Source organism: Ciona intestinalis, chromosome 10, assembly GCF_000224145.3.
Source record: "Ciona intestinalis chromosome 10, KH, whole genome shotgun sequence".
In the NCBI taxonomy this organism is placed as follows: Eukaryota; Metazoa; Chordata; class Ascidiacea; order Phlebobranchia; family Cionidae; genus Ciona; species Ciona intestinalis.
The window spans coordinates 812695-830032 of NC_020175.2; the positions used below are offsets into that span (position 1 = coordinate 812695).

A 17338-nucleotide genomic window follows, 5' to 3' on the forward strand; every position below is an offset into this window, starting at 1 on the left:
ACTCTTGGACTCCACACGATTACGGCAGGAGAGAGCGAAGATCAAACAGGACAATTAGAAACGCGAATTGGCAGTAAAACATTATGCGCGCATTGACTAGGCGATTATTTTCGCTTACACAGATTAACTCCTGGCTTTAAAAATCGTTGTTTGAGCAGACAAGCGCGGTTGACACGAAGTCGATTTTTCCAGTTATTTGTCATTCCGCTCAAATCCACCCCTTCCAATTCCGTATGAATAACTGGTACTTTATGGGCTCGCTAAAAATGCAAAGGAATATTTTACATTTTTAAATCATAACAAAACTTTTGGCACAAAAATTTATGCATTTAATTGGCCTTCGCTGTTTTTGCATCATATAGGCACATATACTTTATAAAATAAATAAATTAAAAGCTAACATGGAATACAAGTACAATATAGTACAGTGGGGTAAGATGGGACACCTTTAGCACATAATGTCCTAATATTCTGATCATGTTTTAAAAAGTTAATAACGGTCTTTATAGAAGTTGTAAGAATACGGTTTTATGATTCTTGTAATGTTCTTTGTTTACTACTAAATGTGACAAGAAAATAGAACAAAAGGGTGTTCTTTCCCCGCCCAACTGTACTACCAGAAGGTGTGTAATTTCATGAGCAATTTTGATTTTAAACTTTATTTTTTCACAAAACATTTGAACAAAACGATAACTTTCGCAACAATTATATTTGGAGATCCAATTTTTCGGAGCGTAATTTACACGGGTTGTACCGCGTTTGATTTCTGCTCAGCGGCTACCCGCTGCTGTGACATGTTTGTTTACGTCACAATACAAATTGATTACGTCACTATACAAGTTGATTAGTAATGGATTATTACGCTTTGCTAGTGAGATCTCAATTAGCTTTCATTCCGTAATCCGAAGCTAACTTGACGTGTCTTTACTTGGCTATTGTGACGAAACAGTGGGAGTTCACGTACCGCTTGCTCAAACTGGGTAAGCCACGCCGTTAACAAGCTTAATTTTACCCAACAATGCGAATTATGTTGGAGATTTTCTAGGGCATATGTCTTACCTGATAGTAAGGACAACCAGGTTCGCAAACCTGCGGGTAAAACTCTCTCGTATGAATGAGGATTATTTTTACCCCTAATGCTGGACCGCTGGGAAAAGAAACTTCGATTTTTTTCCAATGGAATTAACATTAAGAACTGTGTCAGGTATAACGTGGCAGTAATTTCATATTTTTTCAAAAGTAAAAGATTGTACTAATAACAACTAAGCTGATAGAAACCAAAGCGCAAATCCTTGAAGTAAATTATCAAATTAATCGTCGCCGCTTTGTAGGTCTTACCGTTTGATAATTTTTTAGTTTCCTACACTTTTGTTTAGTCTGTTATTTCAACAGTTTAGTGGTATTAGCTTGAAAGGGCGGTAATGGATTAAGCAATAAAACAATATTAGTCTATGCCGAACACCTCGGTATTCGATATGTAGGAAACAAACCGCAGTTTTACGTCATAATGAAACAAAAATTCCGATCTGTGACGAAACAGCGCGTTTTAATCAACCCGAATTTAATCGTTCGAGTTGGAGCGATATGCGCCGCCGGTACAAAATGGCGGACTTATAGTCGGGAGCGAAAATTCGATAATGGCCAATAGAGTCGTGTCACTCTAACGATATTGGTTCTTTCGGCTAATTGCGAAAACTCGCTGCTCGGGACGCCTAAACCGGTCGCCTAAACCGAATTAAGGTGGCCTTTTGCTGCGCAGTTCGTCGGCCCAATTGCATTTGCCTGGGAAGCCTTGAAATCGGTAATCCACTTAAAAAGAACGGGCCGATCCGCTGGGCCCATTACCACCGCTTCGAGCTTTTATCGGCGAACAGTTAATATACCTTGGGCAACGTACTTTCTCCGCTTTGACGTAAAGTCTGTTTCCCGACGGAAAACAATACAGCGAAGAATCGTTACATTGCATTGTGACGTAAACGTTTATTTTTTACGTCATAGTGCGCTGTGAAAAATCGTTTTCAGTTAAAATGTGATATATAGTGGAGTGGGGGAAGATGGGACACTTTTAGCACTGAATATCCAAATATCCTGATCGTGTTTTAAACAATTAACAACGGTCCATGGGAATCGTGAAGATACATTTTTATTATTCTTTGACTGTTCTTCGTTTACTGCCATAAAGGACGAGAAAATAGAATAAAAAGGTGTCCAATCTTCCCCCACCCTACTATATACCTTAAGTATTTATGAAATATGAAATGATAATTAAATTAAAAATCGTATATTCCAGTGGTGTGTAACATGTTTAGGAATATTAAGTTAACCATAAGTCGACACGGCTTTTACTTAATATACCGTCTCAAATCGCTTACAGTCAGCTAGATTACAGCACTCGGCGGGCGTACCATATGTTGGTGATTCGACAGTCTTTTATTCGAGTAAAATTGGACAATATTTACAACATTTCGGAAATAGTGAGAACCCAATATCTTACGCTTGTCTAGCGCGAGCAGGGGTCCGGCTTGACGTATAACAATATGAAATGGCTGTGTCGAAGCGCGGTACAGTTTGGCGCAGCGCAAAAAATAGTTAAAACCTAATGGCACTCCATTAACGAGTCAATTTGTTTTGTGTCACTTTCAGAGAACAGAATGAGTGTGACACGATGGCCAATAAGAGTGCGGAGAATCAATGCCTATTATTTCGTCACTACCAGCTCTGTGAACCAATAAAACAAAGCAAATTTGAATCGAACGGTACAGTACTCGGACAATTTCGAATGAAAAGTCGTTTAACACCACGCGATAGGGATTAATACTAACGTAGCTAGCAGCGGCGTAGTGGAAAACAACACTAAAATTTTAGAAGTTTGTAAACCTATAGTTATGCATAGCCTTTTAATGAATATATAATACAGCGGGATAATAGGTTGATGACTTGAGCACATATTTATAACCATGTTTTAACAATTAACAAGGCTTTTGTGGGGTCGTGAGAATATACGGCTAAACAATTTTGTAAATATTCATTGTTTCCTACAAATGGGACGATAAATAATAAATAAAACATGAACCATCTTACCTCAAAATGCCGTTCTGGTCTTTAAAATAAGTGTTTTATAGGATAATTAAAAAATAAAAATAAATATATAATACCAGATAAAAACATGACTATTGTTTTTTTTTTGTTTTAAGCAAAACTAGCTGTGTAAAATATATTATTTTTTTTCAAATTTATTTATTAAAAACAGCTTAAAGGTGCAGTTTAAGTCAGAATACTTTGGTACCTCGATTCACACGTTCGTCTTTGTTTTAAATATTGCTCTGACGTTGTCCCCTGACGTAAACCAGCTGCCGAAATTGAAATATTCTTATTTCCCATTGTTTCACTGCACTAAATCTCACTAATACAACACCTTTGTTTGTTTACAAGACAATGAACCCTTTGTCGTTTGATCAATTTTGAGAAATTTAAATTTATTTTCGATAGCACTGTATTCATACACACGATTTTTTTTAATTTTCTTAACACTAAATTATCATTTAAAACCGCGTCATTTTTTATTTGAAAAATGAAGATGGGATTTTATTTCATGGATAAAACATTTTGGTATAAGCGTTTTTGCACCATTTTCCAAATATAGACAATAAAGAATACACACAGGCATTTAAACGTTGGACGGTAGGAATATGTCTCTTGTTAAAAGAGGTCAACATTTAATTCAGGTTTAAGTGCTACGAAATGTTTAACCGACAAAAAATCAGTCCAACGAATTGTGTTCTGTAATATTTTGCATAAAATAACACCATCAGTCTCTTACTTAAATAAGGAAACTTGAATTTCAAAGAAATTGTTTCAATTTTGTTACGAGATTCGTTCAACTTCATGAGCACTAGATCAGGACCCAGTTCACGAAGTTTATTATATAGGAGCTTCATATTCGTAGTAGATAGAATGATCCATTCGTGGCAACATAGACGACGCGACAAGCCTGCCGTTCTATAGGCGCCGTCGTGTCAATGGATTTTCTCTCGCGGAAAAATCCGAACAGCAGGTTGCTCTATTCAATATTATACGTCGTATACAAACGTAAGGGCGCTCGCAAAAGAGCCGGATTAAAGAACAAACAGAACCCTCTTAATTTAGCTCGGGAACATAAGTTATTTATCATAGCCAACAGTTTTAATGGTCTAGGATTCCGGGTTTGAATCTAAACGTTCTATGTGGTTCACATTCCACCTCGGGCTCGGTTCAACCAGATTCAAATATCGGAAATAAAGAGGTATTAACACCACGGGTGGCGTATAACTCTGGCACCAAAACTTTTGTGGTGACACTGTCTATTAAAGATTAAGAATTTCTGTTCTGTCGAGCATTTCTGTTTTGGCATACTGTTTTGTCTCAAACAATAGGTTGGGGTGTGTTGGTGCGTTTCATTTGTTTTTATCGTAAAAAGGAAACAAAGAATATTTACAGATTTATTTAACAGTATTTTTTATGACTCGAACATGGTGTTATTAGGTGGTAAAACACACACAATCAGAAAATATGGGATATTATGTGGTAAATGTGTCCCATCTGACCCCAGAACATATTTATTTACCAGTAATTTGCATTGTATGGATATTTAAAGAACGATCGTTTAAACAATCGTTTTATTTTTTCGACCACCATCAGGTTAATCAAATTAATGTCTATTGTGATCACACAATACTAAAGATAAGTCGCTGACGTAGTGCTGACGTCATAAGGACAATTGTTACGTGTGGTCTCACAGTCTGAGTCACCCTTTCAAAGTTTACGATAAAATCGTTCAAAACAAAGTGACAATAGCCACACACGGGGTATAAGTTTAAAACTGTGTAAAATGAGTCTTAAATTATTGCCGATTTTAGCGACATCGTGCGGATGGCTTTTTAAAGAAATATGCACAACAAAGATTACAGATTGCGGGCGCTACCATGCGGTTAACTGAATGGAATGTACAGCATACGTGCAAAATTTAAGAAATGAAAAAATGTAAAAAGTTACATTAAGAATGTTAAAAGAATAAAACAATAAAATAAAACTATATCTTTTGTTGAGATTTACAAAGGCTTAAAATTTACAAGAATTAACGTGCAGTTAAAATCAATTAAGCCTTTCAGGTTCTATTACTGGTGCTATTGCTGGTGCTATTACTCCTGGTGCTATTACTGGTGTTATTACTGGTGTTATTGATGGCGTTACTGCCTTTCTGATCAGCATGGTTGCTTCTTTCAAAGGACCTTCGACACCACGCCACCTCATTTGAGTGTAGTTAATAGCATTCAGGTTTCCCCCTGTAGGCTCGCTGAACCCAAGCCACCAAGCTCCAAGAGATGACGCAATGTTTTGTGCGTCACTATCATACGTCACGAATCGTGACGTAGCCTTTCTATGTGTTACACCTGTAGAAGGTAATGTTAGATTACACACGAACTCGACAGGCGTTACTATCTTGCATATCATGGGGTGTTTAACAACAACATAACACCTTTATATCATAGGAATAGAGTGGGAGGAGATGGTACACACGTTTCATTCAATTTTGTGTCCCATTTGGCAGTAAACAAAGACCATTTAAGGAATTATAAAACCGTACCCTTATTACGTCTCCCATATAGACTGCTGTTAATCGTTTGAAACATGATCAGGATATATAGATATTAGGTGCTAGTTGTCCCATTTTTAACACATGGTACCATATATAAATGTGTAGTTAAAATACCATTTTCTGTCCGTTCCAAGTATATCGAATACAGCTCCACGTCGATATCAGCAATCGCTATAAACTTAAACATCCTGTTTAAAATATTCTCTTTGTATGAACTTAAATGATTGCAGCAGGGTATAGGTCACTAATGCATTTCTGCATTTTAAAAGAAAAAAACGTTTTCAATTTCGTTTCGAATCGCAAAATTTCATTTCGAAATGACTAAACTTATTTCGAAAACCAAATTTCGTTTCGGAAATTTATGCCTTAAAACAAAATTTTGACAAAAAAAAAGTTTCGAGACTTTGTAATTAACAAAAATCTCAGGGTAGGTGCGCGATGCTGACATTTCGGCGTATTTATGCTTAAGCAAGATACTTGTATTGAAAATCGCTCCAACCGCGTGTACATTTATAGGCTGCCTAAGTTGTCAGCCTTATTCCAATTAAATTGCTATACATTTAACTACCGTTAAAATTAAAAGTATTTAAAATATTGTTCACTCACAAGTGTACACAAGTTGTAACCCGTATAAAGGGGCACGAGGTGTATGAAACAGAACACCCGTGTTATAACGACCGCCATTAACCCGCCTCGCGAGGACGAGTTACATTCATTCAACAACTTACGTGAATCGTGTAACATGGTCCACACCATCCACATCCACAACTCTGACTTCCATCTCATAGTTACCTTGGTCTACTAGTTCCTTTATACGTCTTAACCCTGAAGAAAAAAATTTTTGGTTTAACTTTTAACGGGCCATGTATAGTAGAGTGGGGGAAGATGGGACACCTTTAACACATAATATCCAAATAGCCGGATTGTGTTTTAAAGAACTAACAACGGTCTGTGGAAGTCGTGAGGATACGGTTTTATAAATTATGGAATGTTCTTTGTTTACTACCAAATGGAAAGAGAAAACTAAACGAAAAGGTGTTCCATCTCCCCCCACCCTACTATATGTTGTTTAACTCAATAGGTTACTTGGTGTGCCTTGATGGTGCCTCGTCTATACAGAACATAGTATGATAACTTACTTTTAATAAAAGTGTTTGTTAATTGAATTAGAACATTTATATAAATGTTCATGTGTTGCTTATTATAGAGGTATATGGAAATCACCAAATCGCCAATTACACCTTATAAGATAGTCCATGATTCTCTTTTCTGGTCCCACTGATTATTAAACAACGAATATTTACCGACTTTTACTCGCATATACGTACTTTAAAAGAGCGTTGCTTAATTATTAAAAGCACAATTAGATAATATGGGAAACTATATTTGCGGGATGGTAACCATCTTACCCCATAATATTATAAGCATATTATTTACCAAGCCAAAATTCCCCGTCTTTATTGCCGAATCCATTGAGGTAATCAATACGAGGTCGCCGAAAGTTGACCTTGCCATCAAATCTTCTGTGTATAACCTGCAGCATGGTGTAACATGTATAGTAGGGTGGAGAAAGATGGGACACATTTACCACATAATATTCAAGTTTTCTGACCGTATTATAAACAAAGAACAACGATCCCTGGAAGCCATAAAATTTATATATTTTTTATTTTTTTTCTTTGTTTACTACCAAATTGCACGGCCTACTAGAGTTCTCTATGATAACTTACTTATAGAGTTCTCTAGTAGGCCGTGCGAATGGTTAGGGAAATTAGAATGAAAAGGTGTCCCATCCTCCCCCACCCTACTATATTAAAGGTAGTGTTTTTATATTTAAAAGACATACACCACTATAGTCGATATATTACTGTAAAAAACGCGCATTCAAACGCGCTTACCGTCCACCCTTCAGTAACTGCTGTGACGTCACAATATACGAGCTCGAACGCACAATTGTCTCCCAATAACAAATAATAACGCCCGCTTTTTTGTGCAAGAGCAGTAGCGCTTTCGCAGTCACTGAATTGTTCTACTGAAATGTAAACATTCGAAGTCAAATTTCGGTGAAAAAATCCGCCTCTAAGGCTATTGTTTCTGCGTGAAATGTGGTCAATAGTTTACACATTAAATGATCTTATGATCGTAACTCCCACCCGCGCGTGGCGGGGTACCGACAGTTATAACACAGACGTTCATTTTTAGTTTCGATTTTTCTTTGTAAACCTGACAGTTCGGACAACCCATAAGTGACCACTTGGTTTCATAAAAATTTTTCAGTAACTTTTCTAAATACACATGGGTTATACCCTTATTGCGCCACATTAGAATAAAACAAGTTAGATCATTTATTTATGGACAACAATGGAAAATATTGTTTTACTTACTTAAGGCTACGTGTACTGTCCAATCCACGACCAGGTTTCTGTTAGCCGTTGCATTTACCCTGGCTGTGAATCCTGATGAATTGACATCAGTTACTTGTACGTCTCCTGTTGATGCCTCAGCCAGTGCTGCCTCCACGCATATCGGTGGTGTGGAGAAGCATGTATGGAACGGAATATGATGAATTTGGGAAACACTGGCTTGGTATCCTTTATATGCACCACTGGTTACTGAAGCTGTATAATTGAGTGTTAAATATACAACTGCCGGGGTAAGGTGCATAACGTTAGCACATATTATCCTACACTTCCGAGTCTTGTTTTTAACGATAAAAAGGAGAGAGCAAAAAAACAATAATGTCCCATCTTACCCCCACCTTTCATGTATTACTGTGGGGTAAAATGAATGTGTTGGCACATAATATATCTCATATTTCCTAAGTTGTATTTTTAACCAATAACAATTTTAGAGTCGTAGAGGCTATATCGCTGTAAGTATAGCCTACTTTATTGTTATAGACTTTTATAAATTGTAAACGCCTTTCGCAGCAACAAAACAAATACGATAGTTTTCAAACTTACTTGTTGCATACACGACACTTATAACCTTCGATAATATTATTAGGTACAACATACTGTGAACGCTATGAAGTCTTCTGCTGAATTTTTTGTACGGTACTACCTACTATTATATCCTATACCCTACTTTGTATTTACAAGCTATCATGAATGTGCGACGACTTTTTTCTTTCTTTAACTTCGATCACTTTAAAAAAGATGACAAATCAAACAAACGACGCTAAAATTTTAGGTATTTTAAAGCAACAAGTGACGTCGTAACGGAGCTGTTCCGTGACGAAGCTACTGCAGTGCAAAAGCTGCACATGTTTAAGAGATAACTCGTTTAAGTACGTCAGTATATGTTGCGTTAACCAATGAATGTATCTTATTTATGTTTGCGTGGCAACGACATTCGTTATAACACGGATGTTCTGTTCCACAGCACCTCTAGTGTCAACCACAATTGTATTTTGGGTCATTTTTTATGTATGGCTAATAATTTAGATAACCTATTATTAACCACTCGCAATGATAGCAACGACGAGCCTTGAACCCATTACCTCTGGGTGGGAGGCAGGTGGGACATTCACTTTGCCATGGCCCCTTATATGTTTATGACCTACAATGTTACATACCTATTTGTAGACGGACGAGGTGTATAAAATATACTACAACCATTTTATAATGACTGTTGTGGCCAAGCCAAGCGAGAATACATAAATTCCATTCATTCTCCACATTATAACGCCTTAGGCGTGCTCAAGAATAAAGTAAACACTTTTTCTACAGTTTCTATATAGCAATGTACTCGTACCAAATGCGTCACCAATATATACATAGTTCAATACAACGAATGTTTGTAAGTTTGGGTTAAAATGCAACCATGTTATTGCACTTTAATGTTTCACTGAATAGGGCCATTGAGATGAAGCAAAAATACTGAAATTATTAATAAAATATATGATGACAAAAGAGGCATTTATGACTGAGTAGCAAATATAGTAGGAACATATATGCAATACATAATAATAAACGCAACCAACTGTACAGTGCTCACCAAAAAGGGATAAAATATGATACAACTAAAATTGTGACGACAAGATTTTTATAAAATCTAAAATAAACAATGATATTAAGAATTAACTGGGTTCAACTACGTTGCATATACTACAGGATCTAAAATATTTACTGTTCAAGTGCAGAACTTATGCTAGCTATAAACACTAAATATGAGATTCTAAATTTGAAAAATGAGGCCAGCAGATGAAATGTTGTCTCCACCACCTGCAGTTTGGTGAACTTTTGTGCAAACCAGGTTAGGAGCAATACAGAGAAGCACTAACTCTCCCTCACCTATATCCTCCTCCCAGCAAGATACAGGACGTTCTGGGATGAGAGGGACTTTGCTTGCTGTTTCTGCATCCATGGTAGTTGAGAAGGATTCATCAAAAAGAAGTTTAGAGCGTTGGATGTCGACTTTAGGAGTTCCGCATACATGTCTGTTGGCAGTTAAAGAAGCATGAGCAGTGGCTGACAAGGTGTTTTTCCATGGCGATGATACTTTAGTAAGAATTGCTTGAAATGCGATAGTGTGTACATGCAGGCGCGATATGCGGTTATGTTTTGTTCGTAAAATCTTATAAGATGCACGAATTTGGTCCAAGACTGCAGCCACGCGAGGATAAGAATCAGATATCATTGTAATGTTGCCGTAACGAAGAAAACTTAAAAGGTTCGGCAACTCTTGTTCATTCATTCCAATAGAGTCCGAGTATGGCAGAACATGTTCCATGAGATCGGTAATCAATGATTCATCCACAAATGATGCAAGCTCAAAATGGGTCAAAATTTTTCTCTGGTTCGCATCCATCATTAATTCTTGTAACATATTTAATCTACTGTTTCTTTCACCAGCTCTGAATATAAAATGATTGAATAATGAAAAACATACGTTTTTTAATAGTGCAAGGCAGGGCAACAACAGTTGTTATAACACAGGTGTTTTGTTTCATACCTTTTTTTTGTGCTCAACCATATACTGCTTTACATAGGCAACTTTGTGGTAGAGGGACCACTGGGTTAGAATAACTGCCTTTAACGGCTAGCGACTAGGTAAGTTAGACACCGAATATTAAAACCTACATTACCTGAAAGGAAAGTTATCCAACATTTGAAGGCCTCCCACGACCAGCAGGGATGGATCAAACTTAACGTAAGTCTCCATGAGTGGTTCCAGTGATCCAATAGTTGGGTTGAACTCATCAGAATGAACAATAAACCTGTTAGCTCTAGTAGACACATACTTGCCCCATTTCTCTCCCGTCGTATACTCCATAATAAGATGAATATCACTTCGATCTGTCTCACTACCGGCTACTACAATCGTCGAATTCAGCTGTTTTTTAAACTCAGCACTTGTTTGAGCTGCAAGCAAAACATCTGCCCCCTCAGCTGCAAACCTGTTGGCCATTACAGGTGCATTGCCCCCTATAGCTGCTCGTGAGTTTGGGATATTTTCAGCGGCATTTACGAGTTGACGAAACAAAGTAGCGTTGTTCATATATCTTTCAGCGGCCGCTCCATGACGGAAGAAATAAGCGAACCCTTCTCCCAATTCTTCCTTATCTGCAATCCATCTTTGATGTTTGGGGGATTTAGGAACCTTAACACCCACTGCTTTTAGGAGTTCAATTGCATCGACAAATACATCCATGCAGCCTCCAAAACCAACAGCAATCTTCACGCTCTTGTCAACTTCAACCTGAAAACATAGGCGTCACGCTTTTGTGGATTTTAAGTAATATCTTTAGTAACATACTGAAATTGAAAGACCCATATTCATGAAACATGGAAACCTCTTTAATTAATGTGGCTATGCGTGTTTCTATAAACCCAAAACAGCAGATTACAGGTGTTTTAGGTTTAAAACATATGATATCAAGTCTGTAAGCAATTATTATTGATGCTTTAAATTACACCTATTAATATTTCTTACCATATTTTCTGCCTGCCTTAATGAGTTAAGTATATCTGGAATTGCAGTGTTAAAATTCTGAATCTTGTTTTTCCTGTTCATCATAACAGCTAACAGAATGGCAAGCAAAGACACAGCCCCGCTAATTTTAGTCAGTGTACTCGCCATTCTAAATGTCTGGAATGCTGTGAAGTAAACTCATAAAATACATGCAACAAAATTGCCAATTGCTCTAAAACTGCCGCGGGCACGTATTAATAAATCACCAGCAAATTTGCTAAGTCATCGATTAACAATAACAAAGTGCAACGTACGTTTTTAACAGGCACTTATCTAGGCCACGCCACGCACAACAGCATTGTTCTATGTTCTGTATTAACCGAATTGTTGGTACTTGTAATATGCGATTTTAAAATGATGAGAGGCCGAAACGTATTTTGTAATTCGCCGAAAGAAATACGGTGAACCCCCTGTGGTGATAATGGTGACGTCAGAGCAAGTGCAATCAACGTAAACAGTGCATTTCGTGTAATTTGGAAAGACTCATGTCGCTGCCGAGACGTTTTACTTGTTTAATAAAGTCTTTTTCATTGATTTAAATTTTGTAATTGCCTTCCAGTTTTGGGTTGTTAGTGTCTTTTTGTCAATGTCTAAAGCGTAGTGTCTTTGTGTGTGAGTTAAACCTGTAGTTTGTTTGTTTAGTGTTGCTTTGTAAAAAATGACAAAACGCCGAAATCCGTGGTCGGACGATTCACCGATGCAATTGAAGAGTCATATAAGTGCAAGGGAAGTTGCCAATGGCGTAAATGGATCTGTATTCAAGGAACATATACATGGTTATTGGTTTGCAAACTTTGTTTATTATGATTTTATACAATAGTGTATTCAAACACATGACATATTTATACTGTTAGGTTTGCTTTGTCACATATATTACTTATAAAATCCATATGTGAAAATATTTACCAAACAATTTAAACAACTACTTGTCATATTATGATAAGGGTGATCCAGAGGTATTTGGTTCAAGAATCTTTACTTCCATTGTGGGCAGTTCGCGTATGTGTCTTTGTGCACGACAATTTAGGGCAATTGCTCCAACCCAGTGGTCACTTACAGGTTGTCCGTCCAAGTTATCAGCCACACATAAGAAATGAAAAAAATCCCCCCAAAATTATCACCCACAAAGTAACATACTTCTCTTGGAAATAATTGGTTACATTCCCAAATTTGCCTGTTGTATATGTTTTTTGTTGCCCAGCAATTTTATGATAAAGATTTAAATGTTTACCTGCAGTGTGGGATGTATCATTACATGTATCAATGTATGCCCATGTTATATTTTACTAAAGGCAGTTTTCTGTTTGTTTTCCTCTGTCACATTGTAAGGTACATTTAAATATATTGAAATCTGCTGCTACATAATTTAATTAAAACCCTGGCCACAAACCAGGAGAAGCCTTAATGTTTTTCATTAAAGAGCAAACACCAAAACTGCTAAGCAACTCCTCTATTATTGCCTATTTTTTTTAATAAAAGTGACAACATCTGTTTAGATCACACTAAGAATTTACTGACCAGTGGTGCCAAAGAGTTTTATGCAAAATCCAATGGACAGCACCTTGAAAACATTAACAATAACAACGAAATGTCAACACTGTGTGAGGAGAAACCTCAAAAATCCATTGTGTCATTCTTTTGCAAAGGACCGCGACAAAAATTGGACCATCGAATAAAGAAAAAGTTAGGTATGCTACTAGTGGCACAGCCGATTAGAAAATACCCTGTTTGCCTAGAAGACCCCTTTTCATACCTTGATTGATGTACCTTTGTATAATTATGAAGGTGTAAGCTCTGAGATTTGACCGGTTCCTTTAATTGGTGCATGTCCGCTATGTCTACACTCTACAATATTCAGTTTACTATGTCCGATATGTCCACTATGACCGGTGACCGCTATGTGTACTATGTTCACTATGACCAATATGTCCACTATGTCCGCTATGGCCACAATATTCGCTATGTCCATTATCTAGTGAACATTGTGGTCATAGTGGACATAGTAAACGTTGTGGACATAGCAGACATATACCTTTTTTGCATGTTTCTTTTTTATGCGCGTAAGTACTCGCATATTTACTCGCAAACGCTTATGACGTTATGCGTATTAACTTTGTTTTTGCGAGTACTTACGCGCATAAAAGTGACCATGCAAAAAGGGTAATAGTGGACACAGCGGACATAGCCGACATAGTGAACAAAGCGAACATGTACTAATTAAGGGGTCTAATAGTGAACAAAGCGGACATGTACTAAAAAAGGGATCTAATATAGCTACCAACGTTGCTAGGTTAAACTACCGTCACATGCTACTAAATTAGGCCTTATTTTACAAAAGTGCATGCAGTACTTTAAACATTGATGTTCCTTTGTTTTGTCAAGATAATTTACACCCTCACTGCGAGCATGAAAACCCGACATCTCAATGTTTCTTTTGTGATCAAGTTATTTGCCCTTCTTGTGAACAATTTTGTTGTCTGTGCAATCATTCATTCTGTTCTCTGTGTTCTGTACTCAGGTATGCTTTAACAGCATTCACAAGTTGTTTTTTTTTATTTAAACACGTTAGTATGTCATGTCATGCTTGTATTCCTAGCTGAAATGGTAACATTCAATGCTTTGGCACATGTAAGTATATTAATTTATTAGGTACCATTTTAAACGAGCTTTAATGGAGAATTAAGGTAAAGTTTATGGTTATGCTTTGGCATATACCTTAAGCAAACTAATGTATGTATTAACTTTTTTACTTTTGCTAATTGTGTTTTTTAGTTACAGTTACCCAAACGAAATGGCAATTTGTTTAAGTTGCAAGCGATAAGAATTGAAAAGATGGAAAAAATTCAACACTCTCTCTTTACTGACCTTTGTTTTTGTTACTGTTACTTACTGCACTTGGGTGCCCTAGCTTTTTCTGCCACTTATTGTTTTGTATACGCTTAAAATGACCAAATGCCACTTTCAAACGATCTAGTACTTTGTGTTTTTCTTTAATACACACAACCCTATAACCGGTTTACTTCTTGAGAATATAGTTATTAGGTAAAAGCATATATTATTGTGCAGGGATTTTGTACAGGAAGATAAGTAGACATGGAGATACTATACAATGACTGTTTAAACATGCAGTGAAATCTTACAGTGGAAGTTCTATGTAACAAAATAGTTTTTAAGAGATATCATGACAATAGTAAACTGAATCGCTTTTGTTTTGGATAAAAGACATAATTAGGTGGTTTCGTTTTTTTATTTATTATCTGCTACTTTACATATGATTCAACATACACGAGATAGCAGAAATTGGACAAACAGTTTAGGAGTTGGCGTTTGGTCCACGTCGACGACCAAAGGTGGCAACAACATTCACGAATCTCCTGTTGTATTGCATGCGACGTTTGGCTCGGCCAGTCTTCTTTTTCTTCTTTTCTTGGGCCTCAACTTTTGGTGTTTGACCCTTCACTTTACCAGCACGTGCCAAAGAACCGTGCACTTTACCTCCAAGTACGCGTCCCAAAACTTGAACAGTGGAAAGGTCGTTTAAACCAGCAGCTTCCAAGCTCAAATCGTCGTCCAACGTAATTCCATTGTAGCTTAATACTTGGTCTTCGGTTGCGATACCTTCAATCGCGTTGATTTGGGCCTTTAGGTTAGACACGAGGTCTCCACTATCGACCTGCACGCAGTGCAACTCATTTGTTTTCAAAAATATCTGCATATTGGTTGAATTAAACCCTTTTAAACAAGGTTTACAATAAACACCGATGGTTTTACAACAACGGGAAAAGGAACAAGATTTGCTAAAGCATTTTTTCCGTTCAAAACCAGTGATGCCCAAATTTTATTTCATAAACACTTACACAGCGTTTAATCAATTAAGTTTAACTTATAATTTTAATTAAAACAGTGGATAGCCTATTTATTAGTTTAGCTGTAAATTATTTAAAAAAAAATGAAAATTAAGAAACGCTTAAAAATTATTTTAGAAAAAAACTAGTAGTATTTTCTAGTTTGGCAACACTTTTATGGAAACGAGGTTTTTCTTGACACGAGATCTCTCTCTTTCGCGCATGCTTCGAAGTCGGTAAGTTGTGTTAAAATTTTTAAATCTGTCATTTTTCTGTATAAAAACCAATTAAATCTGTATATGGTTTCTGTTGATGACATGTCCAGGTTGTTTCTCAACTAATGACGATATGTTTTACAGAAAACCATAATGCAGATCTTTGTCAAAACCCTTACGGGCAAAACCATCACCCTTGAGGTAAAACATTTGTAAATATATTCCTTGACTACGATACTTATAATTTAAGCTACAATTTCTTTAAATTTTGATGCCCACTCATCTTTTTTTCAATAATTGTCCTTTTTTGTAAAGATTAAAAAAAATATTTGCGCAATTTTTATGACGTGTAAGATAATGTAATCTAATAATTTTAACATTATTGTGCCATTATGAAATAGGTTGTGGGTTAAAATATAAGCTGTTTACAGCCTAACTGATTCCACACGCCATCCTCTGAGCTAATTGTACAGTTCCAATGCACAGTAATAAAACAAGTATAAGTTTGCTAACTTTTATGAAATTAACTTTAGGTTGAAGCATCGGACTCCATTGACAATGTGAAAGCAAAGATTCAGGATAAGGAAGGTATGGATTGTTAATTATTTAATTGCTAGCTGTTGACCAGTTCCGTGCATAATGTTTTCAAATGTTTTAACTATTTAAATGTGTGTAATTAATTCATAGTATGTATTTTGGCTTCTCGACTAAAGGTAGTCGGTCTGTGGTTGCGGCATTTTTCAGTTGTTTAAATCGTGAAACTTGGTTGATTTTCATGCTTGTCTATATCTTGTGCACAAAACTTTAATCAAGTTAAGGTTGATCTATAACATTTTTATTCAAAGTAGCAATGATGAAATAGGTTGTGGGTTAAAATATAAGCTGTTTACAGCCGAAATGATTCCACACGCCATCCTCTGAGCTTATTATACATTGAACATTGCATATATTAGTAACAACTTAAATAAAGTAATTCCTTTTACTTTAGTTTATTGTCCAATATATGTATGTATTATTTTACAGCAGTGTTAAGTTTCTTTTTCCCCAACAATGGCTGTTATATTTGTGAAACTTCACTGAATTTGGTATCTAGGAATTCCTCCTGATCAACAAAGATTGATCTTCGCTGGCAAGCAACTTGAAGATGGACGAACTTTGAGTGATTACAACATCCAGAAAGAATCCACTCTTCACCTTGTGCTTAGATTGAGAGGAGGTGGTAAGAAGAGAAAGAAGAAGACTTACACCACTCCAAAGAAAATCAAGCATAAGCGTGTCAAAGTCAAGCTTGCAACTCTTAAATACTACAAGGTATGTAAATTGAACATATTTTTCATGTTGCAGAAGTCCACAAAAGCAATGATGATTTATGTTGACAACTATTGACAGTTTGAATGAGAACAGAATTTCTTCACCTGAGCTTTTTACTAAAAAAATCCAAATATTTAATCCCAACTCAAACACAAGTTAAAAATTTATGTTGTTTTAGGTTGATGAAAATGGCAAGATCTCCCGTTTGAGACGTGAATGTCCCAACACTGAATGTGGTGCTGGAGTTTTCATGGCTTCCCACTTTGATCGTCAATATTGCGGCAAATGTGCCCTCACATACGTGTTCAAACCTGAGAACCAGTAATGAAATAAAACCCGTTTCACATTAGTTGCTC

The 17338-nt window shown here is 36.4% G+C and overlaps 5 protein-coding genes across 8 annotated transcripts; 2 read left to right on the top strand and 3 right to left on the bottom strand.

The window, feature by feature from the left end:
• Positions 1-4561: 4561 nt before the first annotated feature.
• Positions 4562-8846, bottom strand: LOC113474621 (microfibril-associated glycoprotein 4-like). Its single transcript, XM_026836404.1, has 7 exons — positions 8599-8846; positions 8020-8253; positions 7534-7667; positions 7073-7169; positions 6364-6460; positions 5750-5823; positions 4562-5429 (listed from the first exon to the last, which is right to left on the bottom strand). The coding sequence occupies exons 1-7, from the start codon at positions 8648-8650 to the stop codon at positions 5131-5133; spliced, it is 987 nt and encodes a 328-aa protein (XP_026692205.1). The 5' UTR covers positions 8651-8846; the 3' UTR covers positions 4562-5130.
• Positions 8847-9361: 515 nt separating this feature from the next.
• LOC100184677 (ADP-dependent glucokinase-like) lies at positions 9362-11778 on the bottom strand. The gene is made up of 3 exons (XM_002120808.4): positions 11573-11778; positions 10725-11338; positions 9362-10493 (listed from the first exon to the last, which is right to left on the bottom strand). The coding sequence occupies exons 1-3, from the start codon at positions 11717-11719 to the stop codon at positions 9815-9817; spliced, it is 1440 nt and encodes a 479-aa protein (XP_002120844.1). The 5' UTR covers positions 11720-11778; the 3' UTR covers positions 9362-9814.
• Positions 11779-12169: 391 nt separating this feature from the next.
• On the top strand, positions 12170-14630 carry LOC100178450 (apoptosis regulatory protein Siva-like). 2 transcript variants are annotated; one of them, XM_002119717.4, is made up of 4 exons: positions 12170-12387; positions 13108-13299; positions 13994-14129; positions 14384-14630. In XM_002119717.4, the coding sequence occupies exons 1-4, from the start codon at positions 12270-12272 to the stop codon at positions 14430-14432; spliced, it is 495 nt and encodes a 164-aa protein (XP_002119753.1). In that variant the 5' UTR covers positions 12170-12269; the 3' UTR covers positions 14433-14630. The 2 variants fall into 2 exon arrangements, with proteins under 2 accessions (XP_002119753.1, XP_009859866.1); XM_009861564.3 differs by having other exon boundaries at positions 14390-14630.
• A 209-nt stretch (positions 14631-14839) lies between these two features.
• On the bottom strand, positions 14840-15418 carry LOC100180815 (ubiquitin-like protein FUBI). The gene has a single exon (XM_009861566.3). The coding sequence runs from the start codon at positions 15324-15326 to the stop codon at positions 14925-14927; it is 402 nt and encodes a 133-aa protein (XP_009859868.1). The 5' UTR covers positions 15327-15418; the 3' UTR covers positions 14840-14924.
• A 115-nt stretch (positions 15419-15533) lies between these two features.
• r27a (protein) lies at positions 15534-17331 on the top strand. Of its 3 annotated transcripts, none has more exons than XM_009861541.2 (5): positions 15534-15692; positions 15816-15872; positions 16205-16259; positions 16765-16982; positions 17161-17331. In XM_009861541.2, the coding sequence occupies exons 2-5, from the start codon at positions 15825-15827 to the stop codon at positions 17305-17307; spliced, it is 468 nt and encodes a 155-aa protein (XP_009859843.1). In that variant the 5' UTR covers positions 15534-15692; positions 15816-15824; the 3' UTR covers positions 17308-17331.
• Positions 17332-17338: the final 7 nt, after the last annotated feature.